At 40.1% G+C, this 19,448-nt stretch overlaps 1 protein-coding gene across 1 annotated transcript; it reads left to right on the top strand.

The window, feature by feature from the left end:
- Positions 1-488: 488 nt before the first annotated feature.
- Positions 489-17,903, top strand: SQLE (squalene epoxidase; the record flags this gene model as incomplete). Its single annotated transcript, XM_081996738.1, has 11 exons — positions 489-770; positions 2,739-2,991; positions 3,271-3,451; positions 6,052-6,148; positions 10,577-10,690; positions 12,764-12,935; positions 13,216-13,311; positions 13,863-14,005; positions 15,119-15,215; positions 15,731-15,818; positions 17,711-17,903. 11 exons carry the CDS (start codon positions 489-491, stop codon positions 17,901-17,903), a joined length of 1,716 nt encoding a protein of 571 aa, XP_081852864.1.
- Positions 17,904-19,448: the final 1,545 nt, after the last annotated feature.

Here is a 19,448-nt window from a genome sequence, read left to right as displayed (position 1 = left end):
GGCCCCGTCGCGGTGCCCTCGTGTCACTCACCGGGCGCGGAGGCTGCAGCCGCATCGCCGCCGACCCTGCGCGTCCGGGCACGGCGGAGGGGTGACCCGCGGGAAGTGGTGGGGAAGGAATCCCCGGGCGGCGGCTGGGACGAGCTCCAGCTCCTGCTGCGTTGCGTGTGGCGGTGTGCGGTTCCTTACGGTGCTGTGCGGACCTCGGTCATTTTTTAAGACGTTTTATACTGACTTTTTGGGGCGTTTCTGGAACCTCTCTCTGGGCTTCTGTGGCAGTCCGGCGCGGCTGCGCTTGTTCCTCTACAGGGTTTTTGTGGAACTCCATCCATTTTCATTGAGATCTTCCTCCCTCCCTTCGCTACGGAAGCCTTTGTGGTTCTATACGTGTATTTTTCATACCTTGTGCTAAAACCCGTTTGGGGCAGCATCTGTCAGCGGGAAAGCTTTGGAGGAAACAACCAGGAGCAGTGAGCAGTCCCCTCACGATGTGGACCTTTCTGGGTATCGCTTCCTTCATCTACGTGTATAAAAAGTGTGGAGACCTCATGACTTACGCTAATAAGGAGGTCTTACTCTCCGTGTTAGTGTTTTTCTCCCTTGGCTTGCTGCTGTCGTACAGGTACCGCTTCAGGGGGCCCAAGCAGCAGCAGCAGCGGAAGACCGACCTGAGGATGCTCTCTGATGTTCTCTCAGCTTTACCACTTGTTGGCTTCTTCTGGGCCAAACCCACCCCAGGATCTCAAGTCGAACAACCCAAATCCAGAAAGGTAAATTTAATTCGAGTGTGGCATGTGGGGTGCAACGACTTCCTGCTCTCCCCTCTGACTGCTGTGCCTCTAAAGGAGCTATTAGCATTAGTGTGGGATGACAAGAGAAACAGGGAAACACTGAAGTGATAGATTAAGGGGGGTTGTAGAATCAAACTTGTTTGAAGAAAGATTTGTAGTAAAGGATTATTATGCTAGGAGAAAAATACCTTCAATTGCCAGCCTGTTGTAGAGATGAAGGACAGGAGCATATCTCCTATGAGGAGAGGCTGAGAAAACTGGGACTGTTCAGTCTGGAGAAGACTCAGGGGGATCTCATCAGTGTATATAAATACCTGAAAGGAGAGTGGGAAGAGGACAGAGCCAGGCTCTTTCAGCAATGCCCAGTGACAGGACAAGAGGCAATGGGCACAGACTGAAACACAGGAGGTTCCAGGAACATCAGGAAACAGTTCTTTCACTGTGAGGGTGACCAAGCACTGGAAGAGGTTGCCCAGGGGAGTTGTAGGGTCTCCATCCTTGGAATTACTCAAAACTCCACTGGATGTGGTCCTGGGCAATCTGCTGTAACTGACATTGCTTGAGCAGGGGGGCTTTGGACCAGGTGACCGCCAGAGGTCCCTTCCAACCTCAGCTATTCTGTCACCAGCTTCCTAATATTTCTGTATAAATCACATATGTCTAGACAACTGCAGATAGAGTTATTTCAAAATTATTGCTAAACTGTTGCTTGTACAATAGCTAGAGGACCTGAGCTCAGATGGTCAGTCTGTTCCACTGAGCTCTGCGTGAGACTTTCTGTGAGACGGTGGAGAGAGCTTAGTTCATGGCAGGAGCTTAGCTGGAGTCCTGCCATCTAAGACTACTCACTGGACATGCGTATTCAGTACGTCTGTGGGCTGGCACTGTTTGGCTCCTTTACTGTGTATTTCTGTGCATTTGCAGCTGGGCACTGACCCCTTGCACAAAAGAACTTGAAGCTATTTTTGGTTGCGAGTCAAAGGTTCTTGATTTTTTTTTTTTTTCTTTTATTTTTTTTCTGGTAAAGGCTGCCTTTACCACAATTTCTTGTATTATCTGAATTGAGATAGTTAGTTTTGCACTCCCTTGCTGAGTTGTAGATATAAACATGACACTATTTCACCAGAAATCCTGGTGTTGATGGTGTTCTGGGCATTCATTTCACTGAAGCAATTGTATTTTTACCACTGTCAGCACTGCAGTGCTGAGGCATTTGTGAAAGAGTGAATCGGGCTCTATTCTTCATTCTACCAGCTGGAGAAATGACTTGCAGGTTTGCACTGGAATTCCCCTTACAACTTTTTTTCACTTTGAAGTGTGTGTGATTAGATGCTGTTGGGAAGATACTATAACATAGCTGGTCTTCAGGTACCAGTTTATATGTTAACATACGTAATCTGATGTGTGTTAATTCTTAACAGTTCTAAATGTATGCAAATGGTAATTTTGCCTATACTTTTGACTGTCTGATGAATTTTCATTTCAGGACCACTTCTTTATAACATTTCCCAGGTAGCTGCTTCTGCTGACGCTTTTCCATGCTGAGTATTACCATAAGCTGTTATTTTGGTAGGTAGGTTTACTTACAGTAAAATTAAAGGGAAGTAGCTTTTCCAGTGAATCCTTTTCATTGCAAAGTGCTAAGGTCTCCTTGTGGTAGTAGCTCACTAGTATGAAGGCTTTGGTATGTTACTTTATAGACCAAGAATATGGGACAGCCTTGGCTTACTGCCTTTTATACCAACTTGACTTTCAGCTTCTCTGAGACTATGTTAGTGGTTTATCTTTGATCAGTGGGGCAGTTTTAAGCAAGTATCCTGATTTTTTTTTTTTTTTAGGAGGTGCTATTTTTTCTTTTCTCTGCTTATGTTTTTGTTCCATTGTAGAGACGGGGTTATGGTATGGATGCATCAGCACATGTAACTTTGTTGGCTTTCTTTTCTAAAGGGTAAAGGAGAAGTAAACTTCTCAGATGTGTATCTGCCAGAGACTGCTCCAAATGCAACATTATCGTCCCAATACGATCCAGAAATTATCATTGTGGGATCAGGAGTCCTTGGTTCTTCCTTGGCCACAGTGCTCTCGAGGGATGGGAGAAAGGTTACTGTGATAGAGAGGGATCTGAAAGAACCTGACAGGATAGTTGGAGAATTGTTGCAGCCTGGAGGTTTTAATGCCCTTAGAGACCTGGGTCTTGAAGGTGAGTGCATTTCAAAATACGAATATAACACAAAAGGTACTACACTCAATTATGTTTTTAGAAAAAGCACGCTTACAGGGAAAATGAAGAAATACATTATCTAGACTTAATATTTGAATTAAAATTGCTTGCATATTTCCAGTCTGCCATTTTGAAAAAATTCATTTGTCAACATGTATGTTTTAAGAAAATTGGACTCTATGTAAAGAAATACTTTTCATACACAATTAATCTTTCTTAAAGACTTTTTGAACTCATCTATTGGCTTATATTTTGCAGATACAGTAGAAGGTATTGATTCACAAATAGTAAATGGTTACATAATTCATGACATAGAGAGCAACTTGGAGGTTGAAATTCCTTACCCAACGTCTGGGGATGGCTGTGTGGCGAGTGGAAGATCTTTTCATCATGGCCAGTTCATCATGGGTCTCCGAAGGGCAGCTATGGCAGAGCCCAAGTGAGTCACCTTGTGAAGGGCACAGCTGGGATCCAAAGATTCAGAAGCCCTGTTCCCAGCATCCGTGAGATTCCTTAACCGTTTCACTCTGTCCCAACACAGAGGGCTGCAATGAACAAGACTGAGAGAAAGTAATAGCTATAGTTACTCATTCTGTTTTCTGTAGGCATGCTCATGAATTGCTTCTACATCATATGTTACTCTTTGGGACAAGTTAATCTTTAAACTACAGGAATATAGGCTTTAAATATTGGGCAAGGTACTGGCCCATCCATGTGAGAACAGTTCAAGGCTAAAGGGTTGATTCTCTTCCACTGATTCTTGGGTTTGGCATCTTACCAGAAGCAGTGGCCTCTTCTCCCTGAGCAATGCTTAGAACTTCTTTGGTTAAGAAACAAATGGCAAATCTGATACAATTTCTGAGAATCATAGAATGGTTTGGGTTAGAAGGGACATCTAGTCCAACCCCCCTGCAATGCGCAGGGACATATATTTGTTATCTGTAATGCTAGAAATGAAGCTTCTTTTACATTTGCGTGTTGTTTCGCTTTTTCTGATAAGAAGTCAAGGAAAATAACTACAAAGGAACACTAAATGGAAGTAGCTCTTTCCAATTACTAACATCTGTTCTTCAGAATCTTGAAGACACCTTGTCTTCCTAATGAAATCAAAATTAGTGTTTGGTATTTCCTCTCTAACTGACTTCTTTCTCTTATACAAGAGATGAGAAGGAAACTTATTGAAACAGAATAGATTCTAGGTGCTGTTTTCTGTGGGCTGTTCTTTTGTTTTGTCTCCCCCCTCCCCTCCCCCAAATAATGCTTACGAGGGAAACATGGCATTATCATCTTTTTACCTTACATGTCTTTATTCTGAACTGGAAAATTGCTTTCTCCTATCATATCTGTTATATCATATGAATTACTAAAAGTGACACTAAAAGATACAGATTTAACTTCAGCACAGTTAAAGTTAATGACAACTGTGTTTAGTAGCTATAAAAGCTAAAGCTTTCTTGTTGAGCCTCCAAGTTCAGTGAAATTTGGGCACCTCTTTGCTCAACTTGTGGGAAAACTCCAGTAGCTATACAAAATGTTTGAAGCAGAAATTTAGAAAAGGTAATGTTTGTGACAAGAATTAAATTCTTTCCTCTTTATCCACACTGTCTTTAATGTTCATTTTGTGTATGTTTGCTTTCCATTTTAATTGTAGCATAGAAAACTGCATGTTAAATTGAGGTGCGGGAGAGATCAAGAGCTCTGAATTGTGCTATGAAGTTTTGTTTTCATCTCAAAGCTTGTGAAAATGTAGGGGATAATTATTACTGATTAATATCCTCTTTTTAGTTACTAGGCAATATGAATTTATTTCAGATGAGTAAAATTAATTTTGCAGGGGAGAGAGGTAGGGTGTCAGTTAATTTTTTTTTATAGTGGGTAAGAACTAAAAGAAGTGAATACTTACATAACTGAAATGACAACTCTAAAAGAAATTTAAATCTGATGAGATCTACAGAACTCTGACTCACTTTCTATTAACCTTACATATTGCTGCACTCCTTTGCTGTTGAAGTTCCTGTTTGTGTGCTTATGCATAACCATTCATATTTTGATACAGCCAATCTCCCTGTTGCCTGCTCTGAAATGTCTGTGCTGGCTGACATGTAGAAAAGACATGAAGTCATTGCTCATGTTCCCTCTGAGAGCCTAAAATATCAAGCTGTTGTATTCTCATGTGGACCTTTAGCTCATTTCTCCAAACTGTGGAATTCCATCTGGATATGAAAACATTTGCGAGGGGGAGAGTGTGTCCATTTTGAGCTGCTAAGTCTGAACTGCTGGGAACAGCTCAGACCCAACAAGGAATAAAAGTTTACAGAGATTTAATTTGCGAACCCCAAATAGCTCTGGTTGGGAGGATAGAGGTAAGGGATGCTCAGTTCAAACTCCAAACATAAGCATTAGCAGAACTTTAAAAGCATAAATAGCCAAAAAAAAAAAAAAAGTGTTTCCTGAATTCCTGAGGTGAAAAGCTAGATGTCTTTGTCTTAAGCAGGTTGGTTAGATTATTTTGGACTACTCTGAGAATTAGGTACCTCACTTTTATCTAGTGTACATGTTAAGTGTTGAAATGCTACTTTGGCTCTTGCTCCTGCATTCTGCTTGGAATTAGGTCTCACCTGCACTGTCAGCATTTCCCACCACTTAGCAGGGATGACTCAGTCAGCTGCCTGGTTTCTGACCATTATTAGGTGTCAAACTCCTCTCTGCATCTCTCACATGGCCACGGAGCACTTGAAGCACAGCTGGGGATTCTGCCAAGTGGTAGAGTGTCTAAGATAAACACTACAGTTTTAGAATATTCTCAGGTATCAAACTAAGTGGTAGTGTTGAACTGAAATTAATGACAAGCACTTTTTGACATTTAATGTGGCTTCTGAAAGTGGTCAAGAACACATCTTTGTAAAATTTAGAAAAGCTGTTTGTGTCAGCAGAGACGAGATTAGTGAAAATCTGGTTTTCCTTCTGTGTCTAGTGCTTTGAAATGTTGTCATCATTAATCCTCTTCCATTTTGTTCTGACCCCTCTATTTTATTTCAGTACAAAATTCATTGAGGGGACTGTGTTACAATTGCTTGAGGAAGATGACTCTGTCGTGGGTGTTCAGTACAAGGACAAAGAAACTGGAGACACTAAGGTAAGACAGTTTTCTGTTACGATCTTTGTTGAACTATTGATAAAATCCAGGGTTGATTTGTGTGTGTGTGTATAAATTTTTAAAACCTCTATTTTGGAGCACTGGTGCAGAAATAATGCAATTATCAAGAAAGTAAAAGCTTTCATAAAGGGAGACTACTTCCTAGTGGATACAGTGCCGGCATATGGTAATTCTTGTTATAACTTCTTGTGCAGCTTCTGATTTTAGTGTCTCTGGAGAATTCAGTTTATTTATTTCAATATCCATATGTCTGAAGCTTAAAATCTTTTGAGAGTTACTGGGGGAAAAAAATATATTAAGATTTGTGCTTTGCCTGTGTGTAATTGTCTCAATTTCCACAGCTACTTCCACCATCAACTGAGGTGTCTGAAAATAAGAAGATAGCTGCCTATTCATAGAGATAGCTCTGTCCCATCATTTCTTGGATCACAGAAAGAGTTCTGGTCTATTGTAATCGTGTCACTGATTTGATTAATGTTCTTTGCCTCAGCTAATGCTGAACTGCTGGCTAAATGCTATGAAACTCTGTGAACTTAGAATAAAAAGCTTAGGGAAAAACCAGTCTAGGTGGAAGTTATGTGCTGAAGCTGTGGATATACTGCCTATTCTCTAGAAAAGCCAAATTTGTAGTCTCTTTGTTGACTTTAAAATCCCTTTGTTGCCTAAAGTTATGTAGCCAGTGCGTTCAGATATGCTCTGATGGGGGAGACAGGAATCTCCTGCCTGTATGCTGCTGCCCTCTGCATACAAGATTGAGAAAGTTCCTGAGTAGTTGAAGATCCTCCTCTGAGCATTACTAACAAAATCTCTCATCTTTAGGTCCTTTAGAAATGGAAATGGTGGTATAAAACCATACATAAAAGAGTCTTTTAAAAGTATTTGCCCAAGGTATAGGAGAAGTAGCTGGCTTTAGACCCTCCTCAGGCAAATGGCATTTCAGCCCACTTGATGGCAAAGTGCTGTAAGTTGGAAGCTGTAAGAGCTGAGTGGAAACAACATCCTTGGTCCCTCTTGAGGTAGCTGGAGGAAGTCAGGGTTCCAAGTCCTTGGACTGTCTTACATGTCATGTAAAATGGATAAAACTATATTAGGAAATCTGCTCTAGTAGAATAAGCCACTGAATCACTCATGGGTACTGGAAAGATTGGGAGTTTGGAGAGGAGGAGGGTTTTGAGGGTGTGGGGTGGTTTGGGTGGTTTTTTTCCCTAAATCCAATTGGATTTATCATCCAGCAATGTAGATGAGGTGGGGTTTTTTGTTTGTTTTTTTTTCTCTTGTTTTGGGGGATGGAGGCAGAAGTACATATTTTGCTTTGAGATTTGTTTTTAAACTTTACACATTTGTGGATGTCATTGTAATTTTAAGTGTGACTTATTGACCAGCAGTAGGGTGAACAGTGTTTTAGCTTGCATCTTTCCTGAGGGTGTGAATGATGTTCTTAAGCCTTTTGAGTTTCCCATCTGTATAATGGGGTTAAGCAAATTCACATTTTGCTCTGAATGCTGAAGTTCTGTGGCTGGAAAGAGCTGTTTCCTTTGCTGGCCTAGATCTCCTTTGATTTTAGAAATCTAGTGCAAGAAATTTCCACTAAACATTTCTTCTTAACCGTGTTTCCCTACCTGTGACTTTTCACAGCTGGGAAGCTACTTAGTGGGAAAAAAAAAACACACACCAACAAAAACCAAAGCCTGCTTATATTCCTTAGCCTGCTTTCATAAAGAAAGGAGGCTGATCTGTTGTGTGCCTGTGTTTTTCTGTTCTTTCCATCCGTGTTGTCCACCACATTGCATTTGAGATTTTTATTCTCTTACATGAGGTTGAGATTAGCCAGTATGCTAAAAGTCAACTTATAAAATTTATCAAAACCAGGCACCTGAATAGAGTAAAGGTCTTAGTATGTTGATTGTGGAAAAATTGTAGCATGAGTGTTCAGATCATTAGACACCACGGAACGCTCACAGGCAGGTAACCTTGCTGTAATTGCAGGAATAATTAGAGCCTGCAATCATCTGAGACAAGAATCCATAGGGGAGAGGTTTCATTACCTCTACTCAAGAGCTCACTTCTGTAAGAGCTCAGACAGCATAAAGGTATATTATTTTACACAGTTCTACTCTGATCTGATTTTGTCCAGCTTCCCTTCACACAGCAAAAGATGTAAGGATTGTGTGCCACAAGTGACTAAGTCCATACCTATGCAGGACAGAACTGCTGGCAGAGGAACCCATTCACATACTGGCTCACCAGATGCTTCTATCCAATAGTAAAATATTTTCCAGGAGTACTAATGAAACACAGTGTGCTTTTTTTTGCCTTGTTACACCCTGAAAACTTAAGGAAAACTTTTTTTTTACTGCTTGTGACAGATATATGAGATTATTGAAGGCCTAAGGACTAATGCACAATATAAATCTGTAGTCACTTGCTGTTAAATCACTGAATATACTGACATGGAGAAAGCTGTAGGTAAAAGGAAACGTATCATAGAATGATGGAATTCTAGAATAGTTTGGGGTGGAAGGGACATTCTAAGGTCACCTAGTCCAACCCCCTTGCAATGACCAGGCACACCTTCCACTAGACCAGGCTGCTCAGAGCCCCGTCCAACCTAACCTTGACTGTTTCCAGGGATGGGGCATCTACCACCTCTCTGGGCAACCTGTGCCACTGTTTCACCACCCTCATTGTGAAAAACTTTCCTCCTTATCTCTAGTCTGAATCTACCCTCTTTTGGTTTAAAACCATTACCCCTTGTCCTATCACTACAGGCCCTGCTAAAAAGTCTGTCCCCATCCTTCTCATAGGCCCCTTTTAAGTACTGGAAGGCTGCAGTAAGGTCTCCCCGGAGCCTTCTCCAGGCTGAACAACCCCAACTCTCTCAGCCTGTCCTCACAGCAGAGATGTTCCATCCCTCTGAGCACTTTTGTGGCTTCCTCTGGACCCGCTCCAACAGGCTCCTGTCTTTCCTGTGCTGAGGGCTCCAGAGCTGGACACAAGACTCCCAGTGGGGTCTCACCAAGGCAAAGTCAAGGGGCAGAATCACCTCTGTCAATTTGCTGGCCACGCTGCTTTGGATGGAGCTGAGGATACGGTTGGTCTTCTAGGTTGCGAGCGCCCATTGCTGGCTCATGTCCAGGTTTTCATCCACCAGTACCTTGAAGTCCTCCTCAGCAGGGCTGCTCTCAATCCCTTCATCCCTCAGCCTGTACTGATACCGGGGGTTGCCTCGACCTAGGTGCAGGACCCTGCACTTGGCCTTGTAGAACCTCATTAGGTTCATGTGGGCCCGTTCCTCAAGCTTGTCCAGGTCCCTCTGGGTGGCATCCCATCTCTCGGGCATGTCAGCTGCACCACTTGGCCTGTTATCATCTGCCGATTTGCTGATCCCACTCGATCCCACTGTCGGTGTCATTGATGAAGATTTATTAAAGAGTACTGGTCCCAGTACGGACCCCTGTGGGACACCACTCTTCACCCATCTCCATCTGGACATTGAGCCATTGACCATTACCCTTTAGGTGCGACCATCCAACCAATTCCCCATCCACCCAACAGTCCACCCATTAAATCCATCTCTCCCCAATGTAGAGAGAAGGATGTTGTGGGGTACTGTGTCAAAGGCCTTACAGAAGTCCAGATAGATGACATTGGTAGCTCTTCCCTTGTCCACCGATGTGGTCACTCCATCAACAGCAACATCTAAATTCTGTCTAGTATAATAATGTTGTTAAAGTACCGTAACAGTAAATTGTTTAAAAATAGATTTTAATAATTGGAATAATTTGCTTATATTAGAGAACAATGTATGTGTTAAACTTAAGGAATTTGTGCATACATTCAGGCTGAACCTGGTCAGTTTACTCGGATTTTATTTTATATTTTGGCTATATACGCTATTTATTGTTATAATTCCAAAGTATACTAGGAACTGCTCGGAGGACACTGCTTGGTCTTTTAAAGATTTTGCCATGCTTCCTGCATTTCAGTTTATTACACTTCAGTTTATTTTTGATTAGTTGCTTATGCATGGTTTTTTAATTTAAAATTTCTTCTTTATTTTCTTTTTCCTCCTGAAGAACATTATAGGCTGAAGGGAGCACCCACTCTAGTTTCTTGCCTTTTTTTTATCCCAGTTCCTACACAGTCCCCATAACTATCTTATCTGATTGCATGTCTAAAAAAGCTGGAGTATGTTTTAGAGGAAATAGAATTAAATATGAATATGAGGAAGGCAAAAAATACTGTATTTCTTAACACATATATTATAAATAAAGTCTGTGATCCTCTTATGTTTGTTCTTTTGTAGTACTTCTAACGTACAATTGAAAATGAGAGCTTGGGAATTGTTTCCCACTGTTCTGAAACAAAACTGAAAATGTCACATTTTATTTTTTCTTTATTTTACAGGAACTTTATGCACCACTTACTGTTGTAGCTGATGGACTGTTCTCCAAGTTTAGAAAACACTTGGTCTCCAACAAAGTTACTGTCTCATCCCATTTTGTTGGTTGCATTTTGAAGGTAACTTTTATGTATGATACTTTGTAAGCCAATATGTTACCGCTTCTTAATGTGGGTCTGAATTTCACTGAATATATTGTTTTTAATTATCCGTTTCAACAGAATGTGTTAGAACTACGCTTTTCAATATTTATACAGCTGTTCTATCAGTTTCTGTGTCCCTTGAGGAGTGCTTAGAAATTTTGGTCTGTGTTTTTAACTCTTAAATTATTGATTGCATACTCCATCTCAGCTGTAGGATAGCTGAGCTTGCTGTGTCAGACTTGACATATTTGGTACAGTTACAGATCAGATTTTCAACTCTTAAAACACTTTTAAGTAATTGTAAGCCAGTTTTGATTTTGGTTTTTGTTTTTAGTGGATATTATTTTATGGTTCTAAGAGTGGAGTACAGTGTTAATCTTAAGCATATAGTTGAACAAGGGAGGGTTTAAAAAAAAATGGATTAGGATTCGATAGCTAGTTTAAACTGAGCACTGGACTCACTAGACCAGTTCATAGAAAATACTACTTTTTTTCTTTTTTTTAAGAAAAAAAAGTTTCAGCATCTCATATAAGGTAGTGCTATATCTTATATGGCACTAATTTCTGGAGTAGAGGTAGGCACCACTGTAAAGTTTGAACCCAATTTGTAAAATTGTTTCCCTGGATATAGGTGCTTTGACTGGTTTGCGTTAAGGTATCGATAGCTTAGATAGTGACACTCATGTTTCCACAATACTTAGGGCACTTGTTCAGTGAGCAGAAATCTTTAGTTTCAGATCATCCTAGCAGCTGTTGGTCCAGCCACCTACGTTTCATACTCTAGAAGAATACCCAAACTGTGCTGCTGCCTGTTGAAATAGAAACAGATTTAATAAAACTAATACTGAAGCAATATAAAGTACACAGGATTATACTCAGCCCAGGTAGGGGTTGCGAGCTGCGCGCTCCCGACAGCGAACGCTGGTTGGCGAACGCTGCGAGCAGCACAGCTCCAGTGCAGGGAGAGCAGGCCTCGGCAGCAGAGTGACGGGCGAGACCCTCCAGGGATGGCAGCCATTGAGGGAGAGCGCCATTCCAGCAGACTCCCCAGTTTATGGTAAGCGTGACATTTATGGTATGGAATACTTCTGTTCGCCAGTCTGGGTCAGCTGCCTTGATCTCCATTCCTCTTAGTTTTAGCGCCTGGCTTTCTCAAGACTGCTAGAGGCCTTGATCACTATGGAAACCCACATAACATGGTTGGCCATGAACTAAAACAAAGTGTCTTGACAGCTATGTTCTCACAGTAACGGGTGCTGCAGTCGTCTTAAAAACGCAGCTTTCCTGAACAGAAAACTGATCTCATGATTCTCTCCTAGCAAAACCAGGACAGACTTATAACTTTTAAGAGAGCAAGTGTGAATCTAGGTTGGTAGCTGGGTGGCTGGAGAACGCAGGTAGGAATCCTGTCTGGGTCTTGCCCTCCATGGCTGCTGCATTAACCATTGCATTAACAGCAAAAATAATTAAGGGAGAAGGAACCAAAACTACAGAACTTTCACTGGACTGGGAACACTGACTTGGAGGTACTCCAGCACTTTTTGGGTCCCTAACCCAGCTACCACTGCCCAAGTGCCTCCTGTTTCTCTACTTTGGGAAACTTAAGCTTAAGACCTAGTTAGATAGGACCCTATAATTCTTCCTCAGTTGGTATCTCCATGTAGTCGTGTAGAGATTAGTGTATTTCTTTCCCTCCCACCACTTTTCATCATAAAGATGAAAAGAAAACAAAATACTCTTACAGAAAGCTACTACATTGATTGCATTGCAGGTTTTCAATGGCATGTATTAAATATTAGTGAAATGAAACACATAACATAATTTCTAAGGAATATTAAAATGTATTGCCAAAAGAATTGTAACTACGCTGACGTACAGAACTGTCTTTTTGAAAACATTTCTGTTGTTCATTGAAAGATAAAAATAACACAAAAAATATGATAGGGGATTTTATTTTACAGTATTTCAGAAAATTATTTTGTATATCTGAAGTTTAATACCCTTTCATTAATCAGTCTCAATCTTTCTCCCTCTTCTTTTCTTTTTAAGGATGCACCACAGTTTAAAGCTAATTATGCTGAACTTGTTTTAGCTAAAACTAGTCCAGTGCTAATCTATCGGATTTCTCCAACTGAGACTCGAGTCCTTGTTGATATTCGAGGGGAGATGCCAAAAAATTTAAAAGACTACATGATTGAGAACATTCATCCACAACTACCTGGTAAGTCTAGAAAGATTTCCATCCATAATTGTCACAGTGAAATGTGCCAAAAAAGGCATATTTCATTGAATCCATTGAACTATGTGGGCTTTTTCCATGTGCGCAATTACTGTTCCAGTAACTATTCACCGTTCTTTGATTCCACATCAAATAGAAGTTTGTTCAGCTCATGGCTGTAAGGTTAGCAATTCAGAAGGATTATATATCTAAGAGGTAAAATGGGTTGTATGCAAATTATTTTAGACTCTAGTAGTGTAACTAAAATATTTGGTTATTGCAGATCACTTAAAGGAACCATTCTTCACAGCAGTTCAGAATGATCGTTTAAGAACTATGCCAGCTAGCTTCTTGCCACCTTCAGCTGTTAACAAAAAAGGTGTGTATCATGAAATAAAAGGAGGCGAAAAAAAAATTACAAACTTCTGGGACTTAAGGCTTTGTTGTCATAGATGTGTGCTGCTTGTTCAATGTAACTGTCTCATAATTCTATGAAAAATAATATTTTGAAAAAGTGTACCTTGGGCATAGTTCAACTGGAATGTTTATATTGACACCAAACTTCAAATCAGTGCCCACTTTATTTTTAAGTTTAAATCACTCAGTTGCTCAAGCTTATACAAGTGTGGTCTTTATAAGGAAAACTTGATTAAAAAAGGAAAGAAATTACCTTGACATGTGTGTGTGTGTTCTTTGACCCAGCCACATGCATACCTATAGGGAAAAAATATTTTGACCTCGATCATCTTAAAACCTTCTTAAGACTGCTAATTTAAAGATATCTTTTTTTTTTCTTTTTTTAATTTGTAGTTGTTATTTTCTAGTGGGAATAAATTCTTAGTAATTTTTTTTTTTTTTAAAGAGTGGGTTTGAGTTCTAAGATTGTATAATGGTCATGCAGTATCCCATTAATTTTTCTCTTCTACCTAGGTGTTCTTCTTTTAGGAGATGCATATAATATAAGACACCCTCTAACTGGTGGAGGAATGAGTGTTATTTTAAATGATGTTAAAATATGGAGAAGTTTACTCCAGGATATTCCAGATCTTTATGAAGATTCTGACGTTCTTAAGGTGAAGCTTTATTTTGGACTTATTTTAGGTAGCTTTTGCTACAACTTAATGTCACTCTTAAGTTTTATGCAACTTGGGGACATGCAAGCACAACTGTTCTCAAAGCTTTGGATAGATAAATCATACGTTAACGCATTCACCAGCACGCGGAGCTGTGATTTGTGAGTGCTATGCTGTGTGGCAAAACGCAGATTCAAAACTGTGCTTGCTGACCTGTCTTGTTTCTCTTAAGGAGAGCGGTGTGCTGTGTCTAGTCAGCATGCTTTTGCTAGTATAACCTGACATTCCCATGTTAGCAGTGTGTTTGTAACGTAGATTGATCTTAAACAGGGTGGGTTTGGACCATTACACTTGTGTGAGTGGTACTTGGAGAATAATGAGCATGTGTACTGTGTTTTCAAGATGCCTTTCAGTGCTCCACTAGCCGCTTGACTGCTGCATCGATTTCACAGTAGTAAGGTAGAAGACATCCTTCTTTCCCAGGAATCAGCACCATATCAGTGTTGATGCTGGGTTTATTTTTAAAGTGAGATTTATACCCAAAATTCAGATGAGTAGATAATAAGATTTCTTATTTATTTGTTTCCTGCTTTTAATCGGGTTAGACATATTGTCTTGGCTAATTACAGCTAGAATAATTATAGACCACAAGTAAATTATTCAAAAAGTGTATTTGAAGATTGAGAAGCACTTAGAGGGACCCTGAATGTCAGGACAATACAGGACTTCCCTGACCAAATGCAGATGCTTACACCTCAGCTAGTCACCTTAGACTATCAGTTATTTCCTACTTATTCTCAGTCAACAGAGGGAACTAGGTGAGTGTTATCCTTCAAGTTTCTGGCCTACCCCAGCCACCAACTAGAGGATGCAATGACACACAGCCTGGAGCTACCTCACCCCGCCATATTTAGTGTAAGAGGAGCCTGGATAACTGGTTCGACAAGTTTCGAAAGTTCCTTAATGATGTAGTTTGGAACTGATCTAGCATATCACTAAATCCACTCGTACATTTTCATGAGCATGGCTCTTACCACCACCTCTTTGGGAATCTTTTGAATGCTCTTCTGTATTTACTGACAGAAAAACTTTTTTTTTTTTTCCCTTTATCAGGCAAAAAGAAAATTTTACTGGTCAAGAAAAAAATCTCATTCTTTTGTAGTGAATGTTCTTGCCCAGGCACTTCATGAACTCTTTGCTGCCACAGATGGTAAATATATTTTAAAGATAACTTCTGACTAACTGACTAATTACAACTAGGTAAATAAATAGGCCTGGGGGGGATGTGTGTGAGCATATGTCCATGTGTTTGCATGTATATATTTTTATATATGTGTATATATGTATATTGATATATATTAAAAATATATAATTCAAAGGATTTTAATGAGTTAGCTTGTGTTCTCTGCCTAGTTGTTTAGTTCTAGTGTTATAGCAATGTGAAGACAAGTCTGGAGTTAATACTGAAAACACAAAACCAAAGAAAAACCCCACAAAGAAAGAAAAAACTAGAAAACACTTGTTCTTGTGTCAGTTAATATTCAAGAATATGTAGATATTCTATAAGACTATCCTTTACGTGAATAAAACTAGCTCAAAATCCAGCTGAACGTAACAGAGCAACAGCTACCAAAGTCCTGGATTTAATATCACTGTTGCATATGCTGAAAAAGTTTTTGGTATGTGTTGAATATATTTGTTGAATCATTTTAATTCATTTTGTAGATTCCTTGCATCAGCTAAAGAAAGCCTGTTTCCATTACTTCAGACTCGGTGGAGCATGTGTTTCGGGTCCTGTTGGATTGCTATCTGTGTAAGTTCAGTGTGCTGGTAATAGTTAATGTGAACAGAGTCAAGCATTGTGAGCTGTTGTGAGGATCTGCTTTGCTCCCAATTGGTTGGCTCTGCACAGGAATAATCGTAGAATTATTTAGGTTGGAAAGGACCTTTAAGATCATTGAGTCCAACCATTAACCTAGCACTGCCAAGTCCACTACTAAACCATGTCCCAAAGTACCACATCCACACGTCTTTTAAATACCTCCAGGGATGGAGGAGGAAGAAATTTTTCACAATGAGTGTGGTGAAACAATGGCACAGGTTGCCCAGAGAGGTGGTAGGTGCCCCATCCCTGGAAACATTCAAGGTCAGGTTGGACTGGGCTCTGAGCAACCTGGTCTAGTTGAAGATGTCCCTGCTTATTGCAGGGGGGTTGGACTAGATGACCTTAAAAGGTCCCTCCCAACCCAAACTATTCTATGATTCTACGGTGACTCAATGACTTCCCTGGGCAGCCTGTTCCAATGCCTGACCACTCTCTCAGTGAAGAAATTTTTCCTCATATCCAATCTAATCCTCCCCTGGTGCAACTTGAGGCCGTTTCTTCTTGTCCCGTCACTTTTTACTTGGGAAAAAGAGACTGACACCTGCCTCACCACAATCCCCTTTCAGGTAGTTGTAGAGAGCGATAAGGTCTCCCCTCAGCCTCCTCTTCTCCAGACTGAACGACCCCAGTTCCCTCAGCTGCACCTCATAAGGCTTGTTCTCCAGACCCCTCACCAGCTTCGTTGCCCTTCTCTGGACACGCTCCAGCACCTCGACATCCTTCTTGTAGTGAGGAGCCCAAAACTGAACACAATATTCAAGGTGTGGCCTCACCAGTGCCAAGTACAGGGGCACAATCACTTCCATTCTCATGCTGGCCACACTCCTTCTGATAGAGGCCAGGATGCTGTTGGCCATCTTGGCCACCTGGGCACACTGCTGGCTCATATTTAGCTGGTTGTCGACCGGCACCCCCAGGTTCTTTTCTGCCAGGCAGCTCTCCAGCCACTCCTCCCCAAGCCTGTAGCACTGCATGGGGTTGTTGTGACCCAAGTACAGGGCCCAGCACTTGGCCTTGTTGACCCTGATATGGTTGGCCTTGGCCCATCAATCCAGCCTGTTCAGATCCCTCTGTAGAGCCCTCCTACCCTCAAGCAGATCAACACTCCCATCCAACTTGGGCTCATCTGCAGTGGTCCACATGAGCCTATATTTTTAAGATTATACTAAAGGTTGGAGTTTTATTAGAAGCTATGTCTTCAAATGATTTTTTTTTTTTTCTTTCTTTGTAAAACATGCCACTAAAAGCTGGAGAGAGGTTAATGTAGGTGGCATGGGAGATTGAATGAGGTAGAGGGGTCCAGACTAGCAGAGGAAGTGGTGGAGATGTTTCATGTTTGACATGTTGAGAATAGTAAAGGATGAGAGCTTCCATAAAAGAGCATAAGGAGCCGGGAAACCGGTAACTATCGAGATGTTTTAAATGACCCCCCCTAAACTAGTGAATGCACAATAAATCTTACTGCTTTGAACATATGCCAATGTGTGCATTTATATTGCTCCCTTTTTGGAATGAGAGCTAAAACTGATAGGGCCTGTTGAGAATAAACCCCTGGGGGTTGATAAAGGCAGAGAGAGATTACTGGAAATGAAGAGAAAGCAGCAGTGTATGTTGACTATACTGTAGAAAGGAATACAGTGTGTGTAGCAGCTCTAAGACAACCAAGTTCATATTTTTAGTTGAGATGGCAGGACCAGAGCTGCCCAAATTGGAAGACTGTGTGTAATCTTGAGTGCGGATGTCTATTTGTAAAATGAAAATTTGTCAGTTCTTTCTCATTCTGTTTATTTACATGTTTTATCCATTTATTTTTAATACAGGTTATCTCCGAAACCAATGGTACTGATTAGCCACTTCTTTGCTGTGGCATTATACGCCGTTTATTTTTGCTTTAAGTCAGAGTCATGGATCACCACACCTCGAGCATTTTTCAGTAGTGGAGCTATTCTTTACCGGAGTTGCTTTATAATATTTCCACTTATTTACTCTGAAATGAAGCATTTAGTCTATTAAAATCCAGGGGGAAATGACTGGAGGAAGAAAACATGAAAATCACAATGCCTTCAAAATCTTTGGATATGTACTATTTAATATTGTATTATGTTTTCTTCTCTTCAAAATGCAATTTCCTTGATAAGGATTTGACTTAATTTTGGTTTTGTGGTTATATACATATATATTATATGTAAATATTCTTTTCTTTGCAATTAGAATTCAAAAAAGAGTTAGCTGTTTACAAGGACCATAATTAAGTGTTGACATGTGGTAGATAATTGCCAGTTTTGTCAGAATTTCATTCATTGCCTTATCCATTGCTGAGTGCACCACTAATATTAATAAACTGAAAAGTGAAAACTGTAAACCATATGCTGCTATTATCCTTCATGCTTTTTTCTGTTCAGTAGTTCCATAGACTGTTTCTTCATTATGGTGAAATGTAAGAATATTCTTGATTTGGGTTATTTCATTAGGATTTGCCGCCTCTTTTTTAGTTGCACTCAAGATACTAGTCTACTGACACTTAAAAGGACACTGTAAAGGATTTCAGATCTTGAAGTGTCACCATATCTTTAACCTCAGTCACTGTTGCAAGTGCTACGTTGCTCATCTGAAATCATTCCTTACACCAGAGTTAATTTAAATGAGTAATAATCAAACCATAGTTATGTTGGCTACTGCATTGCACTCAGGTACTGAAAGCACATGTTTTTGAAACTTACTTCCTTTTAAAAAGTTAGGGGGTTTGGTTTGGTTTGATTGGTGTGTGTGCAATTGGAGTAACACTGCCATGAACTGAAGCACAGCAACAAACTGTATCCACTGAAATAAATTCAGTCCAGGCCATTTCCAATAGATGATAATCTTTAATACTACGTCTTAAAATTCATGACAAGTACCACATAAGTGTCCTTTTAATACTTGGAGTATGTTGGGTTTTTTCGTGTAGAAATTACTGCATGCTACTAAAGAGTTCATGTCTCTTACTGATGGTCACTACACCTCTCGATGTTCTCTTTATCAATATACTTTGCTTTGTTCTTGTGTATTTTCATTTTTCCTTACCTTTCTTCTGATTGCTTTGTGTGTCACTGTATGGCTCTCCTGTTTTGGCTTGCCTAAACAATCACACATCAGTGCAGCCAACAGGTTAGAGGGCAGTAACAGATTACATTTTTCTGTACTGGTGAAACTTTGACTATATCTTGAAAATGACAGACTGCGTAAGTGGTGTATAAGCATACATTTTATGTGGGACTGTGGGGGAAAAAAAAAAATGTGGAGAGGCTTTTTTAGTATTTTATTTGACAAATATTTCAAATGACCTGTTCTTTTCCAGAAGCAAAACTATGTATATTTTTCTAACCATTATCACTTTTGATACCCTCTTGAAATTAACATGCATCATGAATATGTCTCTGTTTAAACTTTAGGGTAAAGTACTAATATTTTCAAATATCATTGTATATGGTAACTAAATGATGCCCCTTTAACGATATACAAAGTTTGCAGAATTTATACAAGTGTTTTCAAATTTTGTGACAATTTTGAAAATATTGA

The sequence above is a fragment of the Phaethon aethereus genome (genome assembly GCF_964289735.1).
Source record: "Phaethon aethereus genome assembly, chromosome: 2".
NCBI lineage: Eukaryota > Metazoa > Chordata > Aves > Phaethontiformes > Phaethontidae > Phaethon > Phaethon aethereus.
This window is presented reverse-complemented; position numbering and strand designations above follow the sequence as displayed.